Source organism: Pseudophryne corroboree, chromosome 2 (assembly GCF_028390025.1).
Source record: "Pseudophryne corroboree isolate aPseCor3 chromosome 2, aPseCor3.hap2, whole genome shotgun sequence".
Taxonomy (NCBI): domain Eukaryota; kingdom Metazoa; phylum Chordata; class Amphibia; order Anura; family Myobatrachidae; genus Pseudophryne; species Pseudophryne corroboree.
Genome location: NC_086445.1, coordinates 35,510,762 through 35,537,140, shown reverse-complemented (window position 1 = coordinate 35,537,140; position 26,379 = coordinate 35,510,762). Strand labels below are relative to the sequence as shown.

General features: G+C 49.4%; 1 protein-coding gene across 12 annotated transcripts in view; it reads right to left on the bottom strand.

Moving 5' to 3' along the window:
- The window catches only part of LOC134995451 (oocyte zinc finger protein XlCOF7.1-like), a 163,533-nt gene that overhangs the window by 98,819 nt on the left and 38,335 nt on the right, over positions 1-26,379 (bottom strand). For 11 of the 12 annotated variants that reach the window (XR_010198287.1, XM_063951105.1, XM_063951096.1 and 8 more), the window contains exons 2-10: positions 20,750-20,892; positions 20,042-20,227; positions 19,652-19,763; positions 19,158-19,258; positions 18,970-19,042; positions 12,565-12,665; positions 12,334-12,403; positions 5,197-5,297; positions 4,968-5,037 (exon numbers count right to left, since the gene is read on the bottom strand). Coding sequence is in view for 11 of the 12 variants with exons in the window: in XM_063951105.1 (XP_063807175.1) it covers positions 4,968-5,037; positions 5,197-5,297; positions 12,334-12,403; positions 12,565-12,665; positions 18,970-19,042; positions 19,158-19,258; positions 19,652-19,763; positions 20,042-20,227; positions 20,750-20,869 (934 nt within the window). In the remaining variant the exon portion in view is untranslated. The remainder of the gene's footprint in view (positions 1-4,967; positions 5,038-5,196; positions 5,298-12,333; positions 12,404-12,564; positions 12,666-18,969; positions 19,043-19,157; positions 19,259-19,651; positions 19,764-20,041; positions 20,228-20,749; positions 20,893-26,379) is intronic. The other variant, XM_063951098.1, reaches the window with a different exon arrangement.

Below are 26,379 nucleotides of genomic sequence, written 5' to 3'. Positions count from 1 at the left end.
GTAGTCATTATTCCCATATGTTACACTGACAGTGACAGGAGGAATATCCGGCCACACGTGTTCCCATATGTTACACTGACAGGAGGAATATCCTGCCATACGTGTTCCCATATGTTACACTGACAGTGACAGGAGGAATATCCGGCCACACGTGTTCCCATATGTTACACTGACAGTGACAGGAGGAATATCCGGCCATACGTGTTCCCATATGTTACACTGACAGTGACAGGAGGAATATCCGGCCATACGTGTTCCCATATGTTACACTGACAGTGACAGGAGGAATATCCGGCCACACGTGTTCCCATACGTTACACTGACAGTGACAGGAGGAATATCCGGCCACACGTGTTCCCATATGTTACACTGGCAGTGACGGGAGGAATATCCGGCCATACGTGTTCTCATATGTTACACTGACAGTGACGGGAGGAATATCCGGCCATACGTGTTCCCATATGTTACACTGACAGTGACAGGAGGAATATCCGGCCACACGTGTTCCCATATGTTACACTGACAGTGACAGGAGGAATATCCGGCCACACGTGTTCCCATATGTTACACTGACAGTGACAGGAGGACTATCCGGCCACACGTGTTCCCATATGTTACACTGACAGTGACAGGAGGAATATACGGCCACACGTGTTCCCATATGTTACACTGACAGTGACAGGAGGAATATCCGGCCATACGTGTTCCCATATGTTACACTGACAGGAGGAATATCTGACCATACGTGTTCCCATATGTTACACTGACAGTGACAGGAGGAATATCCGGCCACACGTGTTCCCATATGTTACACTGACAGTGACAGGAGGAATATCCGGCCATACGTGTTCCCATATGTTACAGTGACAGGAGGAATATCCGGCCACACATGTTCCCATATGTTACACTGACAGTGACAGGAGGAATATCCGGCCACACTGACAGTGACAGGAGGAATATCCGGCCACACGTGTTCCCATATGTTACACTGACAGTGACAGGAGGAATATCCGGCCATACGTGTTCCCATATGTTACACTGACAGTGACAGGAGGAATATCCGGCCACACGTGTTCCCATATGTTACACTGACAGTGACAGGAGGAATATCCGGCCACACGTGTTCCCATATGTTACACTGACAGTGACAGGAGGAATATCCGGCCACACGTGTTCCCATATGTTACACTGACACTGACAGGAGGAATATCCGGCCACACGTGTTCCCATATGTTACACGGACACTGACAGGAGGAATATACGGCCACACGTGTTCCCATATGTTACACTGACAGTAACAGGAGGAATATCCGGCCACACGTGTTCGCATATGTTACACTGACAGTGACAGGAGGAATATCCGGCCACACGTGTTCCCATATGTTACACTGACAGTGACAGGAGGAATATCCGGCCATACGTGTTCCCATATGTTACACTGACAGTGACAGGAGGAATATCCGGCCACACGTGTTCCCATATGTTACACTGACACTGACAGGAGGAATATACGGCCACACGTGTTCCCATATGTTACACTGACAGTGACAGGAGGAATATCCGGCCATACGTGTTCCCATATGTTACACTGACAGTGACAGGAGGAATATCCGGCCATACGTGTTCCCATATGTTACACTGACACTGACAGGAGGAATATCCGGCCACACGTGTTCCCATATGTTACACTGACAGTGACAGGAGGAATATCCGGCCACACGTGTTCCCATATGTTACACTGACAGTGACAGGAGGAATATCCGGCCACACGTGTTCCCATATGTTACACTGACACTGACAGGAGGAATATACGGCCACACGTGTTCCCATATGTTACACTGACAGTGACAGGAGGAATATCCGGCCATACGTGTTCCCATATGTTACACTGACAGTGACAGGAGGAATATCCGGCCACACGTGTTCCCATATGTTACACTGACAGTGACAGGAGGAATATCCGGCCATACGTGTTCCCATATGTTACACTGACAGTGACAGGAGGAATATCCGGCCATACGTGTTCCCATATGTTACACTGACAGTGACAGGAGGAATATCCGGCCACACGTGTTAAGGTTAAGTGGGGTCACTCTTGTGGTTGGCCCCACTTAACCTTGCAGTCTACCGCAGACTGCAAAGTTCCCACCATTGGATATAATGTAGCGCCGCTGCGCTACATTGTATCCACTGTACTCCGCCTGACAGTGCAGGAGCGCACAGCCAATCAGGAGAGTGCCATGACATGGCGCTCCCTGATTGGCTGAAGGGACCCTCATTGACAGGAGTCACGGGGGGTCCTGCCAGTCGGGGAAAGGGGTTCCATGTGTAAACATGGCACCCCTTTCAGTTCGTGGACCGGGTTTTTCGTTTTTTTATTTTTACAAGAACGTAGATTATAACTTTTAAGAAGAGGACCGATCTACACCGGAATCTTTGTAAGTATAATTTTATTTACAGGTACCCCTGGATTCTACTGGATAAGAGGATCGAGTGCTTCGTGTCAACATAGGTAAGTATGTATGTATGTAAGTGTGCATGTATGTTTATTAAACTTTTACTTTCACGGTGTCTGTTTTTTTTGTTGTTTTTTTTGTAGTAGAACTACAGGCACCAGCGGGCCCGTTTCCCCCCGCATGCTGGTACTTGTGGTTCTCCATGTACCAGCTTGTGGGGGAGGCTTGCTGGGACTTGTAGTTCTGCTACAAAAAACTATATTCTATTCTTACACAAAAGGCTATCACCCTCCCATCCACCGTCCAGGGATGGGGGGGGAGACAGCCTCAGGCTTCACCCCTGGTCCTTGGGTGGCTGGAGGGGGGGGGGGGGGATTTAAAGGGTCCCCACTCCTCCAGGGTACCCCGGCCAGGGGTGACTAGTTGGGGGGGGTAATGCCAGGGCCGCAGGGACCAATATAAAAGTGTCCCCCCCCGGCTGTGGCATTATCTCTCTGACTAGTGGAGCCTGGTGCTGGTGTAAAAAATATGGGGGACCCCTACGTTTTTTGTCCCCCGTATTTTTGGCACCAGGACCAGGCGCACAGCCCGGTGCTGGTTGTTTAAATATGGGGGGACCCATGTCAGTTTTTTCCCTGTATTTTAACAACCAGGACCAGCTCAAAGAGCCCGAGGCTGATTATGCTTAGGAGGGGGGACCCCACGCAATTTTTTTTTATTTTTTTTTCACTAAACAGACCCTTTCCCATAGATAACCATGCACAGAACTCACTGATCCGTGCATGATTATCCAAACTCGCCTGGAAAAAGCAGGTCTATTTTTTTGCTGCTTTTTTTAACGAATCGCAAAAAAAATACACCTGCAATTGAGTATTCAGAGACTAACACCCAGACACAAATGAATAGTAAATTCCCGTGTTGTATGAACAAACAGCCGCGTTTGACCGATGGTCTATTCATTCGTATTTCTGAACTTTGCAGTCAAAACAATTACGAATAGCCCTAACACTGCCGAGATTTGTGCTTAGTAAATTCCCGTGTTGCCACTTAGAACAAATAACAAAAATCGGACAAACTCGGAACTTTAGTAAATAAACCCCTAGAAGCCTGTAGGTACCGGTCACTTTTAGATACAGTCACTGTGGGTCTGCCTGGGGGCTGTCCTGGGGCTCAGGGCCTCTGGGTATATGATGAAGCATAGGTGTATCTGGATGGGATAATACCAGGTATCAGTGCCGGCTGTAACAGAACGGACCACTTACATCAGGAAGATCATGTAGATCGCCATGAGGACCCACAGCCTACGTCACCTCCTTATAGTGAGTGTCCGGCACAGCTCTGCACCCTCACAGAGAGCTGGCATCACTTCTACACTACACCAAGCAGATTATCACCAGTACAGGAGAAAGTGTCATGGTTCTTTACAGTGCCAGCACCCACACCTTCACACGGGTCTACTGAGTGTTGTGTACATTTTAATATACTTTATATTACTTTGTATTCACAATTGTTGGTTTTAACAATATATAAATAAATATATTTCTGCATTTTGTTGAAATATTATCAATTGTTCCTTTTCTGAATAGCGCCACCATCCAATTTCTTTTTGCGGTTTCCCTTTGACCTTCCACCTACTCTGTGTCCCAGCTCACACTCCATATTACACCCCTCCCTATATACTGTAAGCACTGACGGGCAGGGCACTTAATCCTAGCTCATGCTGATATAGGGCCTAATTCAGACCTGATTGCTGACGTTCGAATTCGCAAGGCGGTTAATTATCGATCTACTGCGCATGCGTACAGATCGTAATGCACATGCGCAAGGCCAAGCTGCGAAAGAAATCAGCGTCTTTTATTGCTAGGCGTACGTAGGCTGATTGACAGGAAGCCGGCGTTTGGGATTGGTAATTGACCGTTTTCTGGGAGTGTCAGGAAAAACGCAGGCGTTCCCAAGCGTTTTCAGGGCGGGTGTGTGATGTCAGCTACGGCCCCGATCAGCCTGTTTGTATCGCACTGTAGGAGTAAGTCCTGGGTTACGCACACACTGCACAGACTGGAGAAATCATTCCATGGTGAGTTGCAAACGGATTTGCGGCTGATCGGCAATCGCCAAGATATTTGCAAAGCGTACGCAGACTTGCACGGAGCGGATTTCACTCTGTCTGGGCGGCGGCTATCAGATCGCAAACCTCTGCAAAATCACAGAGGAGCAATCAGGTCTGAATTAGGCCCCTACTTACTATCCCGTAATATTATCAGACTCCGGACACTCACATTTATGTGGTGCCCGTTACTGGTGCCCAGAAACAATATAGCAATAACACCCATATATTGGTCACAGTGGGGGGGGTTATACGTTGGATTGGAGATGTTGCTACACCCGTCTATATTGTCATTATCACAGGAAATCCTTAGAGCCAGCATGATGCTGGATGAGAACCCCAGACCACAGAGACCTCTGTACATATCACCTGTATGACAGCACTGTCTGTATGTCCGTCTCTCTCACCTGATCTGATCTCAGCAGGAATAGCCTCTTCTTTACATTGCTGGTAACACATCCCGTCTCCTGGCACAGCCTGTCATACAAGAACATGTGTCACATACGTGTCCCACCCACACGTTACACGGGACATTTCTATAGGAGTCACACACAGGGCGGGGACATGGGAATAACACAAGATCCTGCAATGAGAGACATGTGAGGAGCTGGGAGAGGTCAGAGCAGGTTCCTCTACCTGATAATCCTGGCTGATCATCCTGTTCTCTTCTCCCATACACCCTGGAGTATAGAGAGGGGTGTCACATGGGTCTGCGGGGTGTGTAGGGTTACACCCACCTGTGGGGAATAGACACAGATGTATAAATGATAACGCAGAAGAAGACCTCAGCTGATACACACACACATTATAGTGATGGATATGGCGGAGTAACATAGAACCAAAGTCCTGCAAATAAAACCTTATCCCGATCACTGCTAATGGTCCATTCTCCTGCAGCGCCGCAGTCAGCAGCGACAGGGAAAATAAGAATTTACTTACCGATAATTCTATTTCTCGGAGTCCGTAGTGGATGCTGGGGTTCCTGAAAGGACCATGGGGAATAGCGGCTCCGCAGGAGACAGGGCACAAAAAAGTAAAGCTTTACTAGGTCAGGTGGTGTGCACTGGCTCCTCCCCCTATGACCCTCCTCCAGACTCCAGTTAGGTACTGTGCCCGGACGAGCATACACAATAAGGGAGGCATTTTGAATCCCGGGTAAGACTCATACCAGCCACACCAATCACACCGTACAACTTGTGATCTAAACCCAGTCAACAGTATGACAACAGAAAGGGCCTCTTAAAGATGGCTCCTTAACAATAACCCGAATTAGTTAACAATAACTATGTACAAGTATTGCAGATAATCCGCACTTGGGATGGGCGCCCAGCATCCACTACGGACTCCGAGAAATAGAATTATCGGTAAGTAAATTCTTATTTTCTCTATCGTCCTAAGTGGATGCTGGGGTTCCTGAAAGGACCATGGGGATTATACCAAAGCTCCCAAACGGGCGGGAGAGTGCGGATGACTCTGCAGCACCGAATGAGAGAACTCCAGGTCCTCCTTTGCCAGGGTATCAAATTTGTAAAATTTTACAAACGTGTTCTCCCCCGACCACGTAGCTGCTCGGCAGAGTTGTAATGCCGAGACCCCTCGGGCAGCCGCCCAAGATGAGCCCACCTTCCTTGTGGAGTGGGCTTTTACAGTTTTAGGCTGTGGCAGGCCTGCCACAGAATGTGCAAGTTGAATTGTGTTACAAATCCAACGAGCAATCGACTGCTTAGAAGCAGGTGCGCCCAACTTGTTGGGTGCATACAATATAAACAGCGAGTCAGATTTTCTGACTCCAGCCGTCCTTGCAATGTATATTTTTAAGGCTCTGACAACGTCCAACAACTTGGAGTCCTCCAAGTCGCTAGTGGCCGCAGGCACCACAATAGGTTGGTTCAGATGAAATGCTGATACCACTTTAGGGAGAAAATGCGGACGAGTCCGCAGTTCTGCCCTATCCGAATGGAAGATTAGATAAGGACTTTTATAAGATAAAGCCGCCAATTCAGATACTCTCCTGGCAGAGGCCAGGGCTAGTAACATAGTCACTTTCAATGTGAGATATTTCAAATCCACCTTTTTCAATGGTTCAAACCAATGGGATTTGAGGAAATCTAAAACTACATTTAGATCCCACGGTGCCACCGGAGGCACCACAGGAGGCTGTATATGCAGTACTCCCTTGACAAAAGTCTGGACCTCAGGGACAGAGGCCAATTCTTTTTGGAAGAATATTGACAGGGCCGAAATTTGAACCTTAATGGATCCCAATTTGAGACCCATAGATAATCCTGATTGCAGGAAATGTAGGAAACGACCCAGTTGGAATTCCTCCGTCGGAACCCTCCGATCCTCGCACCACGCTACATATTTTCGCCAAATGCGGTGATAATGTTTCACGGTGACTTCCTTCCGTGCCTTAATCAAGGTAGGAATGACTTCTTCTGGAATGCCTTTCCCTTTTAGGATCTGGCGTTCAACCGCCATGCCGTCAAACGCAGCCGCGGTAAGTCTTGAAAAAGACAGGGACCCTGCTGTAGCAGGTCCCTTCTCAGAGGTAGAGGCCACGGTTCGTCCGTGAGCATCTCTTGAAGTTCCGGATACCAAGTCCTTCTCGGCCAATCCGGAACCACTAGTATTGTTCTTACTCTTCTTTGCCGTATGATCTTCAATACCTTTGGTATGAGCGGCAGAGGAGGAAACACATACACTGACTGGTACACCCAAGGAGTTACCAGTGCGTCCACAGCTATTGCCTGTGGATCTCTTGACCTGGCGCAATATTTGTCCAGTTTCTTGTTGAGGCGAGACGCCATCATGTCTACAATTGGTCTTTCCCAACGGTCTATTAACATGTTGAAGACTTCTGGATGTAGACCCCACTCTCCCGGATGAAGATCGTGTCTGCTGAGGAAGTCTGCTTCCCAGTTGTCCACGCCCGGGATGAACACTGCTGACAGTGCTATCACGTGATTCTCCGCCCAGCGAAGAATCTTGGCAGCTTCTGCCATTGCACTCCTGCTTCTTGTGCCGCCCTGCCTGTTTACATGGGCGACCGCCGTGATGTTGTCCGACTGAATCAACACCGGCTTTCCTTGCAGGAGAAGTTCCGCCTGGCTTAGAGCATTGTAGATTGCTCTTAGTTCCAGAATGTTTATGTGAAGAGACTTTTCCAGACTCGTCCATACTCCCTGGAAGTTTCTTCCTTGTGTGACTGCTCCCCAGCCTCTCAGGCTGGCGTCCGTGGTCACCAGGATCCAATCCTGAATGCCGAATCTGCGGCCTTCTAATAGGTGAGCCTTCTGCAACCACCACAGAAGTGACACCCTTGTCTTTGGTGACAGGGTTATTCGCAGGTGCATCTGCAGATGCGACCCTGACCATTTGTCCAACAGATCCCTTTGGAATATTCTTGCATGGAATCTGCCGAATGGAATTGCTTCGTAAGAAGCCACCATTTTTCCCAGGACTCTTGTGCATTGATGTACTGACACTTTTCCTGGTTTTAGGAGGTTCCTGACCAGATCGGATAACTCCTTGGCTTTTTCCTCTGGAAGGAAAACCTTTTTCTGAACCGTGTCCAGAATCATTCCTAGGAACAGCAGACGAGTTGTCGGGATTAAATGGGATTTTGGAATATTCAGAATCCACCCGTGTTGTCTTAGCACCTCTTGAGATAGTGCTAAAGCTGTCTCCAGCTGTTCTCTGGACCTTGCCCTTATTAGGAGATCGTCCAAGTATGGGATAACTAATACGCCTTTTCTTCGAAGAAGAATCATCATCTCGGCCATTACCTTGGTAAAGACCCGAGGCGCCGTGGACAATCCGAACGGCAGCGTCTGAAACTGATAGTGACAGTTTTGAACAATGAACCTGAGGTACCCCTGGTGTGCGGGGTAAATCGGAACGTGTAGATACGCATCCTTGATGTCCAAGGATACCATAAAGTCCCCTTCTTCCAGGTTCGCTATCACTGCTCTGAGTGACTCCATCTTGAACTTGAACTTTTTTATGTAGAGGTTCAAGGACTTCAGATTTAGAATAGGCCTTACCGAGCCATCCGGCTTCGGTACCACAAATAGAGTGGAATAATACCCCTTTCCTTGTTGTAATAGGGGTACTTTGACTATCACCTGCTGAGCGTACAGCTTGTGAATGGCTTCCAACACCCTCTCCCTTTCGGAAGAGACGGTTGGTAAGGCAGACTTCAGGAAACGATGAGGAGGATCCGTCTCTAATTCCAACCTGTACCCCTGAGATATTATCTGCAGGATCCAGGGGTCTACCTGCGAGTGAGCCCACTGCGCGCTGTAATTTTTGAGACGGCCCCCCACTGTCCCCGAGTCCGCTTGAGAGGCCCCAGCGTCATGCTGAGGTTTTTGCAGGAGCCGGGGAGGGCTTCTGTTCCTGGGAAGGAGCTGCCTGTTGGTGTCTCTTCCCTCTTCCTCTGCCTCGTGGCAGGTACGACAAGCCCTTTGCTCTCTTATTTTTGTAGGAGCGAAAAGGCTGCGGTTGAAAGGTCGGTGCCTTTCTCTGTTGGGGAGTGACTTGAGGTAAAAAAGTGGATTTCCCGGCAGTAGCCGTGGCCACCAAGTCTGATAGACCAACTCCAAATAACTCCTCCCCTTTATACGGCAAAACCTCCATGTGACGTTTTGAATCCGCATCGCCTGTCCACTGTCGTGTCCATAAGGCTCTTCTGGCTGAAATGGACATAGCACTCACCCGAGATGCCAGTGTGCAAATATCCCTCTGTGCATCACGCATATAGATAAATGCATCCTTTATTTGTTCTAACGACAGTAAAACATTGTCCCTATCTAGGGTATCAATATTTTCAATCAGGGATTCTGACCAAACTACTCCAGCACTGCACATCCAGGCAGTTGCTATAGCTGGTCGTAGTATAACACCTGCATGTGTGTATATATTCTTTTGAATAACTTCCATCTTTCTATCTGATGGATCCTTAAGTGCGGCCGTCTCAGGAGAGGGTAACGCCACTTGTTTGGATAAGCGTGTGAGCGCCTTGTCCACCTTAGGGGGTGTTTCCCAGCGCGCCCTAACCTCTGGCGGGAAAGGGTATAATGCCAATAACTTTTTTGAAATTATCAACTTTTTATCAGGAGCAACCCACGCTTCATCACACACGTCATTTAATTCTTCTGATTCAGGAAAAACTGTTTGTAGTTTTTTCACACCATACATAATACCCTGTTTTACGGTATCTGTAGTATCAGCTAAATGTAACGTCTCCTTCATTGCCAAAATCATATAACGTGTGGCCCTACTGGAAAATACGTTTGAATTTCTACCGTCGTCACTGGAATCAGTGCCCGTGTCTGGGTCTGTGTCGACCGACTGAGGCAAAGGGCGTTTTACAGCCCCTGACGGTGTTTGAGGCGCCTGGACAGGCATTAATTGATTGTCCGGCCGCCTCATGTCCTCAACTGACTGTTTAAGGGAAGATAAACCATCACGTAATTCCACAAATAAAGGCATCCATTCTGGTGTCGACCCCCTGGGGGGTGACATCTGCATATTTGGCAATTGCTCCGCCTCCACACCAATATCGTCCTCATACATGTCGACACCACGTACCGACACACACCGCAAACTCACAGGGAATGCTCTAATGAAGACAGGACCCACTAGCCCTTTTGGGGAGACAGAGGGAGAGTCTGCCAGCACACACCACAAAGCGCTATATATACAAGGGATATCCTTATATTAAGTGCTCCCTTATAGCTGCTTTAATATATATATATATAGCCATTAATGTGCCCCCCCTCTCTGTTTTACCCTGTTTCTGTAGTGCAGTGCAGGGGAGAGACCTGGGAGCCGTTCTGACCAGCGGAGCTGTGACAGAAAATGGCGCCGTGTGCTGAGGAGATAGGCCCCGCCCCTTTTTCGGCGGGTTCTTCTCCCGCTATTTTTCCAGTCAGGCAGGGGTTAAATATCTCCATATAGCCCCTATGGGCTATATGTGAGGTATTTTTAGCCTTGTATAAGGTTTATATTTGCCTCTCAGAGCGCCCCCCCCCAGCGCTCTGCACCCTCAGTGACTGCCCAGTGAAGTGTGCTGAGAGGAAAATGGCGCACAGCTGCAGTGCTGTGCGCTACCTTATGAAGACTGAGGAGTCTTCAGCCGCCGGTTTCCGGACCTCTTCACGCTTCAGCATCTGCAAGGGGGTCGGCGGCGCGGCTCCGGGACCGGACTCCACGGCTGGGCCTGTGTTCGATCCCTCTGGAGCTAATGGTGTCCAGTAGCCAAGCAGCAAATCCACTCTGCATGCAGGTGAGTTTACTACTTTCCCCCTAAGTCCCACGTTGCAGTGATCCTGTTGCCAGCAGGACTCACTGTAAAGAAAAAAAAAAAACCTAAACTAAACTTTCTCTAAGCAGCTCTTTAGGAGAGCCACCTAGATTGCACCCTTCTCGTTCGGGCACAAAATCTAACTGGAGTCTGGAGGAGGGTCATAGGGGGAGGAGCCAGTGCACACCACCTGACCTAGTAAAGCTTTACTTTTTTGTGCCCTGTCTCCTGCGGAGCCGCTATTCCCCATGGTCCTTTCAGGAACCCCAGCATCCACTTAGGACGATAGAGAAATGTAGATTTTGATACTTTTGTTAGACAGTTTTCTCTGCATCCAATAGACGCTGGAAGACTGAGGTGCAGCACAGCTCCTCCCCCTCTCAGAGGAGTCACTTAATTTGTAGACACCAGGTGCGGCTCAGGTAAAAAAAAGGGTGTGTGGCTTCCCATAAAGGGGCAGGGCATCACTGGAGGGGTGGGGCTTCACGCCTCGACCTTCGTTTTTTGTCACTTGGGGGGTTTGGGAGGTGCGGTCTGCCTCCCGCAGAGTGCTGTTTCTACAGTGCTGGCTCCTACACAGTGACAGGAGCAGAGTACTGCACATAATGTAACAGTGCAGCACTCTGCTCCTGTCACTGAGCCCCCTCTATACCACAAAGGCATGTAATTTAAGGTGTGACAGTTTGTAGGGGTCTTACAGACTATTGTATCACGCTGGTTGTCAGTGTGTTATATGTGCAGTAAAGGTGTCATTGCGTCCTCTGCTCCTGTGTGACTGCTGAACCTAAGGGGTCGGGCAAACTACGGATCTAACTCCCGGTATCCTCACTGACCTGTGCCACAAGGGAGATGTGACTGATTGTGTACATCCCTGCAGTGCGCTACTTGTGTCCATTACACACCGGAGATCACACACAAGATACGTCACCAAACTGAGCCACACCTGAATCAGTCACTGTGTGTAATATGTTACGTGTACATGTATGTAATGTCTTCTGGCTTGTACACTGGGGAATTGGCTCAGTTGTGCTTTAGGCAGCAAAGACAGTACCATTAATATTAGTAATAATAATAATAAATTATAAAGGTAATTAATATGCAGACGTCAGAGACGCCCCGGAGACCTGTAGCGCTGGGAATGGTCTCAGGTATAGAGGGCACCCCCAGCAGTCAGTGCGGCTGGTTATACAGAAGGTGTCTAGTTGGGTGTCACCAGGTTCCTAAACCTCTGTGTGCAGCGCGGTGACATCAGAATGAAGAGACGTGTCACTGCATGGTAAAGATGGCGGCTGTGATGTACAACTGTCTCAGTATCTTGTCACGTGTCCCATGTTATAGCGCTGAGATAAGCTGCTCTTCCCTCCCATGCATGTAACGTCACATATAAGCCACATCTCCAGTAATATAAATACTTCTCCCCATACCGCAATATTATATCCCCAGAGCGTCTGCGTCTCTCTCACCTGGGCTGATCTCAGCAGGAACGGCCTCTTCCTTACACTGCCGGTGATATATCACGTGTCCCGGCTCATCCTGTCATACAAGAACATGTGTCACATACGTGTCCCACCCACACGTTACACGGGACATCTCTATAGGAGTCACACACAGGGCGGGGACATGGGAATAACACAATATCCTGCAATGTGAGGAGCGGATGTGTGAGGAGGAGAGGTCAGAGCAGGTTCCTCTACCTGATATTCCTGTGTCACAGTCCTGTTCTCTTCCTCTATACAGCCCGGAGAGTACAGAGGGGTCTCACAGGGGTCTGCGGGAGTTCTAGAGCTGCACCCACCTGCGGGGAATGGATACAGAATATTACATTACAGTAAGTATAGTGATTCTATGTACAGTCAGTGGGGAGGTGAGGACTTCCCTACTGAGTATTGAGGAGACCACCGCCTGCCACCGAGTACAAGGTTACATGTAGGTCACACACTGACTCAGCCTGGACTTGTTACAGGAACAGTGGGCACTGCACGCGCTGACCTACCACTTGTCGCATCTTCAGACGCCACCAACAGTGGCACCAGCCCTATGGCAGGTGCAGTTACTCTGTCTGACTATGGCCTCCTATGCGAGCGTTTCAGCGTCTCTGTACACAACCACTATCAGCGACATATCTGAGACACTCCCATAAGACACAACATCTGTGTGCACCTTATTAGCCGCCCCGTTACCTCCCAGTCACCCTCCAGGAACGCTCCTTACATTACGGCTACCGTGCGTCCAAAAATAGGATTTTAATAACCTACCCATAAATCCTTTTCTCGTAGTCTGTAGAGGATGCTGGGGTCCATATTAGTACCATGGGGTATAGACGGGTCCACTAGGAGCCATTGGCACTTTTAGAGTTTAATAGTGTGGGCTGGCTCCTCCCAGACTCAGTCTAGAAACTGTGCCCGAGGAGACGACATACTTCGAGAGAAGGATTATACACAGATAGTGGCGAGATTCACACCAGCTCACACATATAAGGCAAACCAGGCTAACAAGCATGAAAACTCAGCAAGAGCTGAAAAAGTACTGAAACCAGTAAAGAAACGCAGAACTTACCTAAGAACAAGGCAGTACTGAACCAAAAAACCACTGCAGGATAACGAAGCGCTGGGCGGGTGCCCAGCATCCTCTACGAACTACGAGAAAAGAATTTACCGGTAGGTAATTAAAATCCTATTTTCTCTTACGTCCTAGAGGATGCTGGGGTCCACATTAGTACCATGGCGATGTACCAAAGCTCCCAGAATGGGAGGGAGAGCGCGCAGGCTCCTGCAGAACTGCTTGACCAAACTTGAGGTCCTCAGAGGCCAAAGTATTGACCATGTAAAACTTGACAAACGTGTTCGACCCAGACCAAGTAGCCGCTCCGCAAAGCTGAGAAACCTCTGGCAGCCGCCCAGGAAGAACCCACCTTACGAGTAGAGTGGGCCTTAACAGATTTTGGACACGGCAATCCTGTCGTAGAATATGCATGCTGGATAGTGAACGTGAACCAGCGAGAAATCGTCTGCTTAGAAGCAGGACACCAATTTTCTTGGGATCATAAAGGACGAACAGAGAGTCCAATTTTCTGTGACGAGCAGTCCTCTTCACATAGATCTTCAAAGCCCTCACAACATCCAAAGACTTTTAAGCAATTGAGGAGTCAGTAGCCACTGGCACCACAATAGGTTGGTTGATATGAAAAGCCGAAACAACCTTTGGAAGGAATTGTTGACTTATCCTGAGTTCCGCCCTATCTTCATGGAAGACCAAATAGGGACTTCTACAGGACAAAGCCCCCAATTCCGACACACGTTGCGCAGAAGCCAAGGCCAACAAAGTGACAACCTTCCACGTGAGAAACTTGACCTCAGCCTCCTGTAAAGGCTCAAACCAATCCAATTGAAGGAAATGCAACACCACGTCAAGATCCCAGGGTGACGTCGGCGCCACAAAGGGAGGCTGGATGAGCAGAGCCCCTTTCATAAAGGTCTGAACCTCAGGGAGAGCAGCCAATTGTTCCTGGAAGAAAATTAATAAAGCCGAAATCTGGGCCTTTAGGGATCCCAATTGCAGGCCCATATCCACTCCTGTTTGCAGGAATAGGAGAAACTGTCCAAGTTGAAACTCCACCGCAGGAAACTTCTTGGATTCACACCAAGATACATACTTTTTCCAAATCTGATGGTAATGTTTAGACGTTACTTCCTTCCTAGCCTGTATCAGGGTAGGAATAACCGCGCTCGGAATACCCTTCTGAGCTAATATCTGGCGCTCAACTGCCATCCCTTCAAACGTAGCTGTGGTAAGTTTTGATAAGCGAACGGCCCCTGTTGCAGAAGGTCCTCCCGAAGAGGTAGAGGCCTAGGATCTTCCAGTAGTAGATCCAGCAGATCCGCTACTCTTGTTCTTTTTACAAGCTTTAGAATTCTTGGAATGAGAGGAAGTGGAGGGAACACATACAGTGACTTGAACACCCACAGTGTTACCAGTGCGTCCACCGCCACTGCTTGTGGGTCTTTTGAGCTGGAACAGTACATCCGAAGCTTCCTGTTGAGGCGGGAGGCCATCATGTCTATGTGAGGTACACCCCAACGACTTGTCACCTCCTGGAACACCTCCGGGTGGAGGCCCCACTCTCCTGGATGGAGATCGTGCCTGCTGAGGAAGTCCGCTTCCCAGTTGTCCACTCCCGGAATGAAGATGGCTGACAACGCCACTGCATGCCTTTCTGCCCAGAGAAGGATTTTTGCCACCTATGACATTGCAGCCCTGCTCTTCGTTCCGCCCTGTCGGTTTATATAGGCCACCGTTGTTACGTTGTCCGACTGCACCTGAACAGCCTTATCTTGCAGAAGGTGTGCTGCTTGAAGAAGACTGTTGTACACGGCTCTTAGCTCCAGGATGTTTATTGGAAGAAGGGATTCCGGACTTGACAACCTTCCTTGAAAGGTTTTCCCTTGAGTGACAGCTCCCCAACCTCTGAGACTTGCATCTGTGGTTAGAAGGATCCAGTCCTGAACCCCGAACTTGCGGCCCTCCAGAAAGTGAGGCAGGTACAGCCACCAGAGGAGTGAAATCCTTGCTTTCGGCGACAGACGTATCCTCTGGTGCATGTGTAGGAGAGATCCTGACCACTGGTCTAGTAGATCCAGCTGAAAAGAACGAGCATGAAACCTTCCATACTGCAGAGCCTCGTAGGAGTCAACCATCTTCCCAAGAAGGCGAATGCACTGATGAACCGATACCCAAGCAGGCCTCAAGACCTCCCGGACCATTGTCTGCATTACCAACGCTTTCTCCACCGGTAGAAACACCCTCTGCACCTCCGTGTCGAGGATCATCCCCATCATCCTTGTCGGCTCCAAATGCGACTTTGGAAGGTTCAGGATACAACCGTGCTCCCTGAGCAGATGAATCGTGAGAGCAATGGACTATAACAACTTCTCCCTGGACGATGCCTTTATCAGCAGATCGTCCAGATACGGAATTATGTTCACCCCCTGCCTGCGGATGAGAACCATCATCTCTGCCATCACCTTGGTGAAGATCCTCGGTGCCGTGGAGAGACCGAATGGCAGTGCTTGAAACGGATAGTGATCGTCTAACAGTGCAAACCTGAGATAAGCCTGATGCGGCAGCCAAATGGGAATGTGGAGGTACGCATTCTTGATGTCCAGGGAAACCAGAAACTCCCCCTCCTCCAGACCTGAGATCACCACCCTCAGAGACTCCATTTTGAATTTGAACTCCCTGAGATAAGGGTTTAACGATTTCAATTCAAAATTGGCCTGACCGAACCATCAGGCTTCGACACCACAAAAAGGTTCGAATAGTAACCCTTGTTTTTCAGATGACCAGTGACCTTTCCAATTTTTGGATGGCTTCCTGAAGGATAGCCCTGTCTGCCAGCAAAGCTGGTAAACCTGATTTGAAGAACTGGTGAGGCGGGAGTTCTCAAAACTCCAGCCTGTACCCCTGGGACACAAAATCCTGTACCCTGGGGTCCAGGCCGGACGACACCCAAACGTGGCTGAACCGTCTGAGCCTCGCCCCCACCGGCCCCTCCTCCAGGCTGTGCGGTCCACCGTCATGCTGAGGATTTTGATGCACCAGAAGCAGGCTTCTGGTCCTGGGAAACTGCCGAAGCAGGATTTTTGGATTTTGCCCGGCCTCCTCTAAAGAAGGTGTTAGACGCTTGTTCTGTCTTGCTTTAGCTGTCCGAAAGGACTGATGCAGCTGGAGAAAAGGGTTTCATCGTAGCAGGTGCAGCTGAGGGAAGAAAAGCATCCAACGCTTCCCCAAATAGAGCCTGACCTGTGTAGGGTAGGTTCTCCACGCTTCTCCTGGATTCCGCGTCTGCAGACCATTGGCGGAGCCAGAGACCCCTGCGAGCCGAGACAGACATGGAAGATATCCCCGCAGCCATCAAACCCAGGTCCTTCATGGATTCAACCATAAATCCTGCCGAATCCTGTATGTTACGTAAAAACAATTCAACGTCACTTTTCTCCATTGTACCCAAGTCCTCAAGTAACGTGCCTGACCACTTTACTATAGCTTTGGAAATCCATGCACAGGCAATAGTAGGCCGCAGTATCACCCCTGAAGCCGTGAAAATGGATTTGAGTGTAGTGTCAACGTTGCGATCTGCCGGTTCTTTTAACACGGTAGAACCAGGGACAGGTAAAACCACCCTTCTTTGACAGTCTGGAAACAGAAGCGTCAACTATGGGTAGGGTTTCCCATCTCTTTCTGTCTTCCTCAGGGAAGGGAGAAGCAACCAGAACCTTTCTTGGGATCTGGAATTTAATCCTCTGGGTTTTCCCAGGATTTTTAAAATATAGCATTTAATTCCTTAGATGCAGGGAAGGTTAGCGAGGCTTTCTTATTATCAGTGAAGTAAGCCTCCTCAACCTGCTCAGGAGTTGTGTCAGCAATATTCAACACATCTCTAATGGCCTCAACCATCAACTGCAACCCTTTAGCAAGAGATGCCGCCCCCCGTAGCACATCCCCATCACCGTCTGCCGTGTCAGAATAGGTCTCCGTGTCATCCTGCATAATCTGGGCAAGAGCACGCTTTTGAGAGTGTACGCTAGGGGGCCCTGAAGGGACAGCACCGGACTAAACCGCCATAGAGTGCTGTAAAATCTGAGTAGCAGTCTCAGTCTGTGCTACCCTAGAAGAAATCTGAGAAATCATACCCTTAATGGAGGCTAACCACTTAGGCTCCCTTGCAGGGATCTGTGATAAAACAGTACAATCCTGATTACATGGAATGGGATCATCCTGAGAGGAATTATTCTCTGCAGCATATGACTCGGAGTCCCTAGACATGGCGCTTGGAGACAGCAAACACTACACACACACACACACACACACACACACACACACACACACGGGAATGACAGACACAGTTTGTCCCCCAAGAATGCCAAGAGAGCCACAGAGATTGGAGCCAGCCACACGCAGCGCTTTTTGGACAGAGTGAAATCACTACCCAGCGCTTACTGTGCATCTTAATAGGTTACACAGCCTTCCCCCCCCCCTTCTACAACCCCATGGTACCGTACAAGATAGCTGGAGTTCAATAGGAGGGACAGCTCTCCCTGTCAGTGTCTCCACTGTGATCTGCAGGCAGGAAAAATGGCGCTGAACGCTGCTCGGTCCGCTCTGAGAAGCTCCGCCCCCTTTCATGGCGCTGCTTCCCACTCCCTGTTCTTTTATACTGGCCTGAGAATTTTGCTGGCAGAGGCCTCCGGGGTCCCAGACAGACTTTATGACCAGTGTAGGGTCCGGCGCTGGCTCAGGGCGCCCCTCACAGTGCTGCACAAAGTACTGCTGAGCCTCCGGAGCGCTGCTACACTGCGCTCCCACCCTGTTGCCGCCATCTTCACACCGGCCCCCCGATTGCTAGGGGGGTCGGTGACTCACTCGCCACTTTGCTCTTCTGGCTCTGTAAGGGGGTGGCAGCATGCTGCGGGGGTGAGCGATCACCTGTAGCGGGGAGCGATCATTCCCCTCAGGAGCTCAGTGTCCTGTCAGCTGAGATAGTGACTCAGACCCCGCAGGGCGGACACTACTCCCCCCCTTAGTCCCAGGAAGCAGGGAGGCTGTTGCCAGCAGCGTCCCTGTGCCTAACTCTAAAGAAAATTAATAAAACCAGAGAAACTCCTAGGAGCTCCCCTAGCTGTGACCGGCTCCTCCGGGCACATTTTCTAAACTGAGTCTGGTAGGAGGGGCATAGAGGGAGGAGCCAGCCCACACTATTAAACTCTTAAAGTGCCAATGGCTTCTGGTGGACCCGTCTATACCCCATGGTACTAATGTGGACCCCAGCATCCTCTAGGACGTAAGAGAAATGTACAAATACAAGCGGCATATACATCACTCCACTGCGCCCGAAAACGCTGCATTACAGCCAACTCTGAAACAGGCCCTATATTATATAAAATAGTGACTGCATTATATAATCATCACTGTACAGCAAATTATTACCTGCTCTGACACTGCTGCAATCTGACCGCTGTAATATTTATGCAATTAGCTATTTATACAGAATACAATTATACGCAATGTATCCGTTCTATACCCCAATCCCGCTGTTGTCTCACCTGAGCTGGTGGGATCAGGGACGGGCTCCTCTTCCTTACACTGCGGGTGATACACCCCGTGTCCCGGCTCATCCTGTCATACAAGGACAGAAATATTATTACACCGAGCGTCTATACCAGGAGGATACACAGGATAAGGATATGAGAGTAACATAATGCAGAAGAGATAATGCAGCCAGTCCCGCTACCTGATAATCCTCTATGACAATCCGGTTCTCTTCCTTTATATAATCCCCAGAGTACAGAGGGGTCTCACATCGTCCTGGGGGGCTTCTAGAGCTACACTCACCTGCGGGGAGAACAGACAATGACAGCCATATAGCAATGCTTAGTAATAACAGCAGAACATATCACTGCACAGGGTCACCTGTCACTAGGGCTCGGGTGTAAATCACAGCCCTGCACCGTTACGTGTATCTGGGTGGGATGTCACCCCCCGAGGATCACCCTGACCAGAGACACTGGGGGAAGAATTTATCATCCAACCTTCCACCAGCCCCCAGCATCCGATAGATCGTGATCAGGTGTCAGCTGGAATTGGCAGTCGCTTTGGACCCACATGCAGAGGGAATGGAGGCCAATTAGGTCCAAACTGCAGTGATCAGTAACAGCCAAACAGCCGGGAGAGGGGCGGAGAGAAGTGACATGATAGAATCACACACCCTGAGAGACGTCCTCTTACCCACTGAGTCACGCAGCTGCGGAGGGTCCATTACAACGTCATTGTGTCCGCCTGAACAGTCCCACTCTGTCACAGAGAACGAGACCTCCACATCCTTACACTTCCCAGGCACCTGCAGCATAGGAGAGCTGGTCACATGACTTACCCCCACACCTAGGAGTACCGTGTAATACATTCCACTGCAGGGCACAATGGCAGACGCTGGGTCAGGGATCAATTACCGAGTGCGTCCTGACCAATCACCAGTGCCCCAGTGATGTATCAGTATTGTTACACTTTAGCACAACATAAATCAGTCACCAATCAAACGCCCTTATAGCAATTATTTAAACAAAACAAACAGCGTTCTCCCTGGGAATATACAGCTATATGTACAATGAGAGCGCTCACCTTTCCTGTCTCTCTGGGATATACCTCAGTAGGTGCCTGGATATTCCTGTCACGGTTCCTCTCCCCTGTTGGCGCATGAGGCGGAGCCTCCGTGTTTGGGCTCTGGGTGCCGCTGCTTCTGTCTGACACAGGGGCGCCGCTGATGTCTGTCACCTGGTCACCCGACTTTCTCACAACAATGAAATCCTATGAGAGCACCAATATGTAAGATGCCAACCTATGTATATAATACAGTAACACCCTCATATACAGCAAGCTAATCCCAGCTGTATATAGGCGGATAGCAGCCCTGCACCATCTCTGTGTAACACAGGCTGTGTGTATATATGGCTGTAACCATAAGAGGCAGAAGACACACACAGAGGGATCTGCCTGCTCCTACCCACAATTCCTGGGGGCCACTGCTGTATCTCTGTGGGAAAATGTCACTTTATAGCATAAACCCCTGAAGAAGAATTGTTGATCAACTGCTTTGAAAAAACAAAATATAATAAATCACACCCCTCGGTGCCTCATGCCTCCAATTCATAGTGAATTGATGGGTTACAGGTCACTAAGTACTTGTTCAATAAACAAAATGGCTGCCTGCATGGTATACTGACAAGAGGTGCATTATAATGGAAAGAATGCCAGCTGCTACTACCCCGGGCACTGTGCCCCTGTAGTTCCGCTAGTAAATAGAACAGTGAGGTATCTAGCGCCTCTCACCTCTCTAGTCAGCAGACAGATAATCTCCATGGTGAGACTCAGCAGCTTGTCTATGATCAGGTCTTTGTTTCTGTCACTCAGTAGCGAGTGCCGGATATGTTCCAGGAACTGGACCTCCATGGCTGATCTTCAGGTGATGTCTCCTAAGGGAAGGAACAATGTTCTGTCAGCTCCATATTTATATTGTTGCTAGAGGGTTTGATTCTGAGTTGGAAGGAAAGAAAACACGCCAGTAACTCTGCACCTTGGCAGATGTAAAATGTGCGGAGAGACTTGGATTTGGGTGGGGTGCATCCTGGCTGAATGTAAATTGCAATACTTGCCCTGCATGTGATAAAAGTTAATGTAACGGCAGCCCTCGCAGTGCGGCATGGTTTCTTCAGGTACAGAGTTACTGCTTTTTGTTTGGGTTTGCCCAGAACCAGCCCCATAGTCTGTGCTACATAGAGGAGAACCGAGTCACTCACCTGTTCCAGAATCAGACATCAGTGTGGGTCACCTACTGCACCATACACCACCAGTAACATGGGAATTACAGGATTTCCCAGACACCGGCTCCTGTATGTAACAAAGCCGTGGAGTATCTTATATCTAACATCGCCGCATCAGCAGCTCATCTGACAGTCACTCCACATCTAGAAATGTATGTATGTAAATGCTGGGGGAGGTCTGGGCCACTGCAGAAGACAGAGGGAATACTGAAGTCTCCTGAAACGTTCCTGCTGTATCTTTCTCAGGTCACTTCCCTCCAGGGTCACCAATAGCTGCAGAATCAGCAAGACAATGCGCAGGGGGAAGGCGGGGGACAGGACAGACTTTATGGCACAGTCTGATTCAAGAACAGGGGTTCCTGATAGGTGGGAGAACATACGGAATGACTTATTTATGTCATCGTTATATGGCGGAGGTCCTTCTCCAGGGGCTCTAAGCTGGTCCACGTTAGATGTGTGGGCGCTGTGGGACTGAGTAAGTGGGAATGTTAGTGTATGTCTGCCTGCAATTGGTGTGTGATCATTACTGGTCCCTGTACAATCCCCCCCCCCACCCCCGATATGTTATTGTAGCTGATGAGTCACGAACAGTAAGGCTGGCTACGCACTTAAGGCCCGTACACACTGGTCGATATATCGGCTGTTCTCTTGAACGGCCGATATATCGCGGGACCGTCGGCCAGTGTGTACGGCCGATACGTCTGTGAACTCCGTCGTTCACAGACGTATCGCGGCGGCCGCGCAGCACAGCCGACGGCCAATATATCTACCGATATATTGGCGCGTCGCTGAGTGTGTACGGGGCGGTCGGCCGACCGCCCGTACACATGCTGCGGCGGCCGGCGGTGATTGACAGCTGAACTGGGCGGCCGTGTGTACACGCCTGCCCAGTTCATGACGTCAGTCCCCGACGGATCGGGCAGTGTGTATGCTCAACACACTGCCCGATCCGTCCATAGATATATCAGCAGATCAATTGATCTGCAGATATATCTATTAGTGTGTACCCACCTTTAGCGATGTGCACCAGATAAATTGTCTGATACAGCGGACTGGATATATATCATCCAGTGTGTATTTAGTATATTGTTAACGATGCATGCTCCCGTGGGTAGTTAACGATGTACAATATATTTCACTTTCTACTTGAAATCTAAAGATATTGTATAAGACGGCAGACCTGGATGTGGGTGCATGCCATCACTGACGATAAGCAGACAATAAGAATGATATTGTTTGGGGGTCAGGGTCGGATCTAGACTTTTCTTTTATGGAGGTGGTTTAATCTTGACCCCTCCCCTCTCCTATCTTGACTCCTCCCCTCTCCAGTTCCACTTCCACCATCACACAAATAGGTACAGTATAATTGCAGGTAAAGGATTTGTTAGTGGGTGCTAGGTATAATAATCACTTCTAGAACACATCAAAGGAAAGTTCCCCAATATCTATCCAGATCCCTCCCTATGTTCATCATCAAAAAAAAAAAGTTATAATCCCCCAATATTGGGGTATAGCAAAAAAAATAAGAATTTACTCACCGGTAATTCTATTTCTCGTAGTCCGTAGTGGATGCTGGGGACTCCGTCAGGACCATGGGGAATAGCGGCTCCGCAGGAGACAGGGCACAAAATTTTAAAGTTTGACCACTAGGTGGTGTGTACTGGCTCCTCCCCCTATGACCCTCCTCCAAGCCTCAGTTAGGATACTGTGCCCGGACGAGCGTACACAATAAGGAAGGATTTTGAATCCCGGGTAAGACTCATACCAGCCACACCAATCACACCGTACAACTTGTGATCTGAACCCAGTTAACAGCATGATAACAAAGGAGCCTCAGAAAAGATGGCTCACAACAATAATAACCCGATTTTTTTGTAACAATAACTATGTACAAGTATTGCAGACAATCCGCACTTGGGATGGGCGCCCAGCATCCACTACGGACTACGAGAAATAGAATTACCGGTGAGTAAATTCTTATTTTCTCTGACGTCCTAGTGGATGCTGGGGACTCCGTCAGGACCATGGGGATTATACCAAAGCTCCCAAACGGGCGGGAGAGTGCGGATGACTCTGCAGCACCGAATGAGAGAACTCCAGGTCCTCCTTAGCCAGGGTATCAAATTTGTAGAATTTTACAAACGTGTTCTCCCCTGACCACGTAGCTGCTCGGCAGAGTTGTATAGCCGAGACCCCTCGGGCAGCCGCCCAAGATGAGCTCACCTTCCTTGTGGAGTGGGCATTGACAGATTTAGGCTGTGGCAGGCCTGCCACAGAATGTGCCAGTTGAATTGTGCTACAAATCCAACGAGCAATCGTCTGCTTACAAGCAGGAGCACCCAGCTTGTTGGGTGCATACAGTATAAACAGCGAGTCAGATTTTCTGACTCCAGCTGTCCTTGAAATATATATTTTCAATGCTCTGACAACGTCCAGCAACTTGGAATCCTCCAAATCGCTAGTAGCCGCAGGCACCACAATAGGCTGGTTCAGGTGAAACGCTGATACCACCTTAGGCAGAAAATGAGGACGCGTCCTCAATTCTGCCCTGTCCGAATGGAAAATCAGATATGGGCTTTTCGCCAATTCCGACACTCTCCTGGCTGAAGCCAGGGCCAGTAGCATGGTTACTTTCCATGTAAGATATTTCAAATCTACCGATTTGAGTGGCTCAAACCAATGGGATTTGAGAAAATCCAAAACTACATTGAGATCCCACGGTGCCACTGGGGGCACAACCGGGGGCTGTATATGTAGTACTCCTTTTACAAAAGTCTGGACTTCAGGAACTGAAGCCAATTCTTTCTGGAAGAAAATCGACAGGGCCGAAATTTGAACCTTAATGGACCCTAATTTGAGGCCCATAGATAATCCTGTTTGCAGGAAATGTAGGAATCAACCCAGTTGAAATTCCTCTGTCGGGGCCTTCCTGGCCTCACACCATGCAACATATTTTCTCCAAATGCGGTGATAATGTTGTGCAGTCACCTCCTTCCTGGCTTTGACCAGGGTAGGGATGACCTCTTCCGGAATGCCTTTTTCCCTTAGGATCCGGCGTTCAACCGCCATGCCGTCAAACGCAGCCGCGGTAAGTCTTGGAATAGACACGGTCCCTGCTGAAGCAGATCCCTTCTTAGAGGTAGAGGCCACGGATCTTCCGTGAGCATCTCCTGAAGTTCCGGGTACCAAGTCCTTCTTGGCCAGTCCGGAGCCACTAGTATCGTTCTTACTCCCCTTTGCCGTATAATTCTCAGTACCTTGGGTATGAGAGGCAGAGGAGGGAACACATACACTGACTGGTACACCCATGGTGTTACCAGAGCGTCCACAGCTATTGCCTGAGGGTCTCTTGACCTGGCGCAATACCTGTCCAGTTTTTTGTTGAGGCGGGACGCCATCATGTCCCCCATTGGTCTTTCCCAATGGACTACAATCATGTGGAAGACTTCTGGATGAAGTCCCCACTCTCCCGGGTGAAGATCGTGTCTGCTGAGGAAGTCTGCTTCCCAGTTGTCCACTCCCGGGATGAACACTGCTGACAGTGCTATCACATGATTTTCCGCCCAGCGAAGAATCCTTGCAGCTTCTGCCATTGCCCTCCTGCTTCATGTGCCGCCCTGTCTGTTTACGTGGGCGACTGCCGTGATGTTGTCCGACTGGATCAACACCGGCTGACCCTGAAGCAGAGGTTTTGCCAGGCTTAGAGCATTGTAGATTGCTCTTAGTTCCAGTATATTTATGTGAGAGACGTTTCCAGGCTTGACCACACGCCCTGGAAGTTTCTTCCTTGTGTGACCGCTCCCCAGCCTCTCAGGCTGGCATCCGTGGTCACTAGGACCCAGTTCTGTATGCCGAATCTGCGGCCCTCTAACAGATGAGCACTCTGCAACCACCATAGCAGAGAGACCCTTGTCCTTGTCGACAATTTTATCCGCTGATGCATCTGCAGATGCGATCCGGACCATTTGTCTAGCAGATCCCACTGAAAAATTCGTGCATGGAATCTGCCGAATGGAATCGCTTCGTAAGAAGCCACCATTTTTCCCAGGACTCTTGTGCATTGATGCACAGACACTGTCCCTGGTTTTAGGAGGTTCCTGACGAGTTCGGATAACTCCCTGGCTTTCTCCTCCGGAAGAAATACCTTTTTTTGAACAGTGTCCAGAATCATCCCTAGGAACAGCAGACGTGTCGTCGGGATCAGTTGGGATTTTGGAAAATTCAGAATCCACCCGTGCTGTTGGAGCACTACTTGAGTTAGTGCTACTCCGACCTCCAGCTGTTCTCTGGATCTTGCCCTTATCAGGAGATCGTCCAAGTAAGGGATAATTAATACGCCTTCTCTTCGAAGAAGGATCATCATTTCGGCCATTACCTTGGTAAAGACCCTGGGTGCCGTGGACAATCCAAACGGCAGCGTCTGAAACTGATAATGACAGTTTTGTACCACGAACCTGAGGTACCCTTGGAGGGCAAATTGGGACATGAAGGTAAGCATTCTTGATGTCCAAGGACACCATAAAATCCCCTTCTTCCAGATTCGCTATCACTGCTCTGAGTGACTCCATCTTGAACTTGAATTTTTGTATGTACAGGTTCAGAGATTTCAGATTTAGAATAGGTCTTACCGAGCCGTCCGGCTTCGGTACCACAAATAGCGTGGAGTAATACCCCTTTCCCTGTTGTAGAAGGGGTACCTTGATTATCACCTGCTGAGAATACAGCTTGTGAATGGCTTCCAATACCGTCGCCCTGTCTGAGGGAGACGTTGGCAAAGCAGATTTTAGGAACCGGCGAGGGGGAGACTTCTCGAATTCCAACCTGTAACCCTGAGATACTACCTGCAGGATCCAGGGGTCCACCTGCGAGTGAGCCCACTGTGCGCTGAAATTCTTGAGGCGACCCCCCACCGCCCCTGAGTCCGCTTGTAAGGTCCCAGCGTCATGCTGAGGCCTTTGCAGAAGCCGGGGAGGACTTCTGCTCCTGGGAAGGGGCTGCTTGCTGCAGTCTCTTACCCTTTCCTTTGCCTCGGGGCAAATATTGGAATCCGCATCGCCTGACCACTGTCGTGTCCATAGACTTCTTCTGGCAGATATGGACATCGCACTTACTCTTGATACCAGAGTGCAGATATCCCTC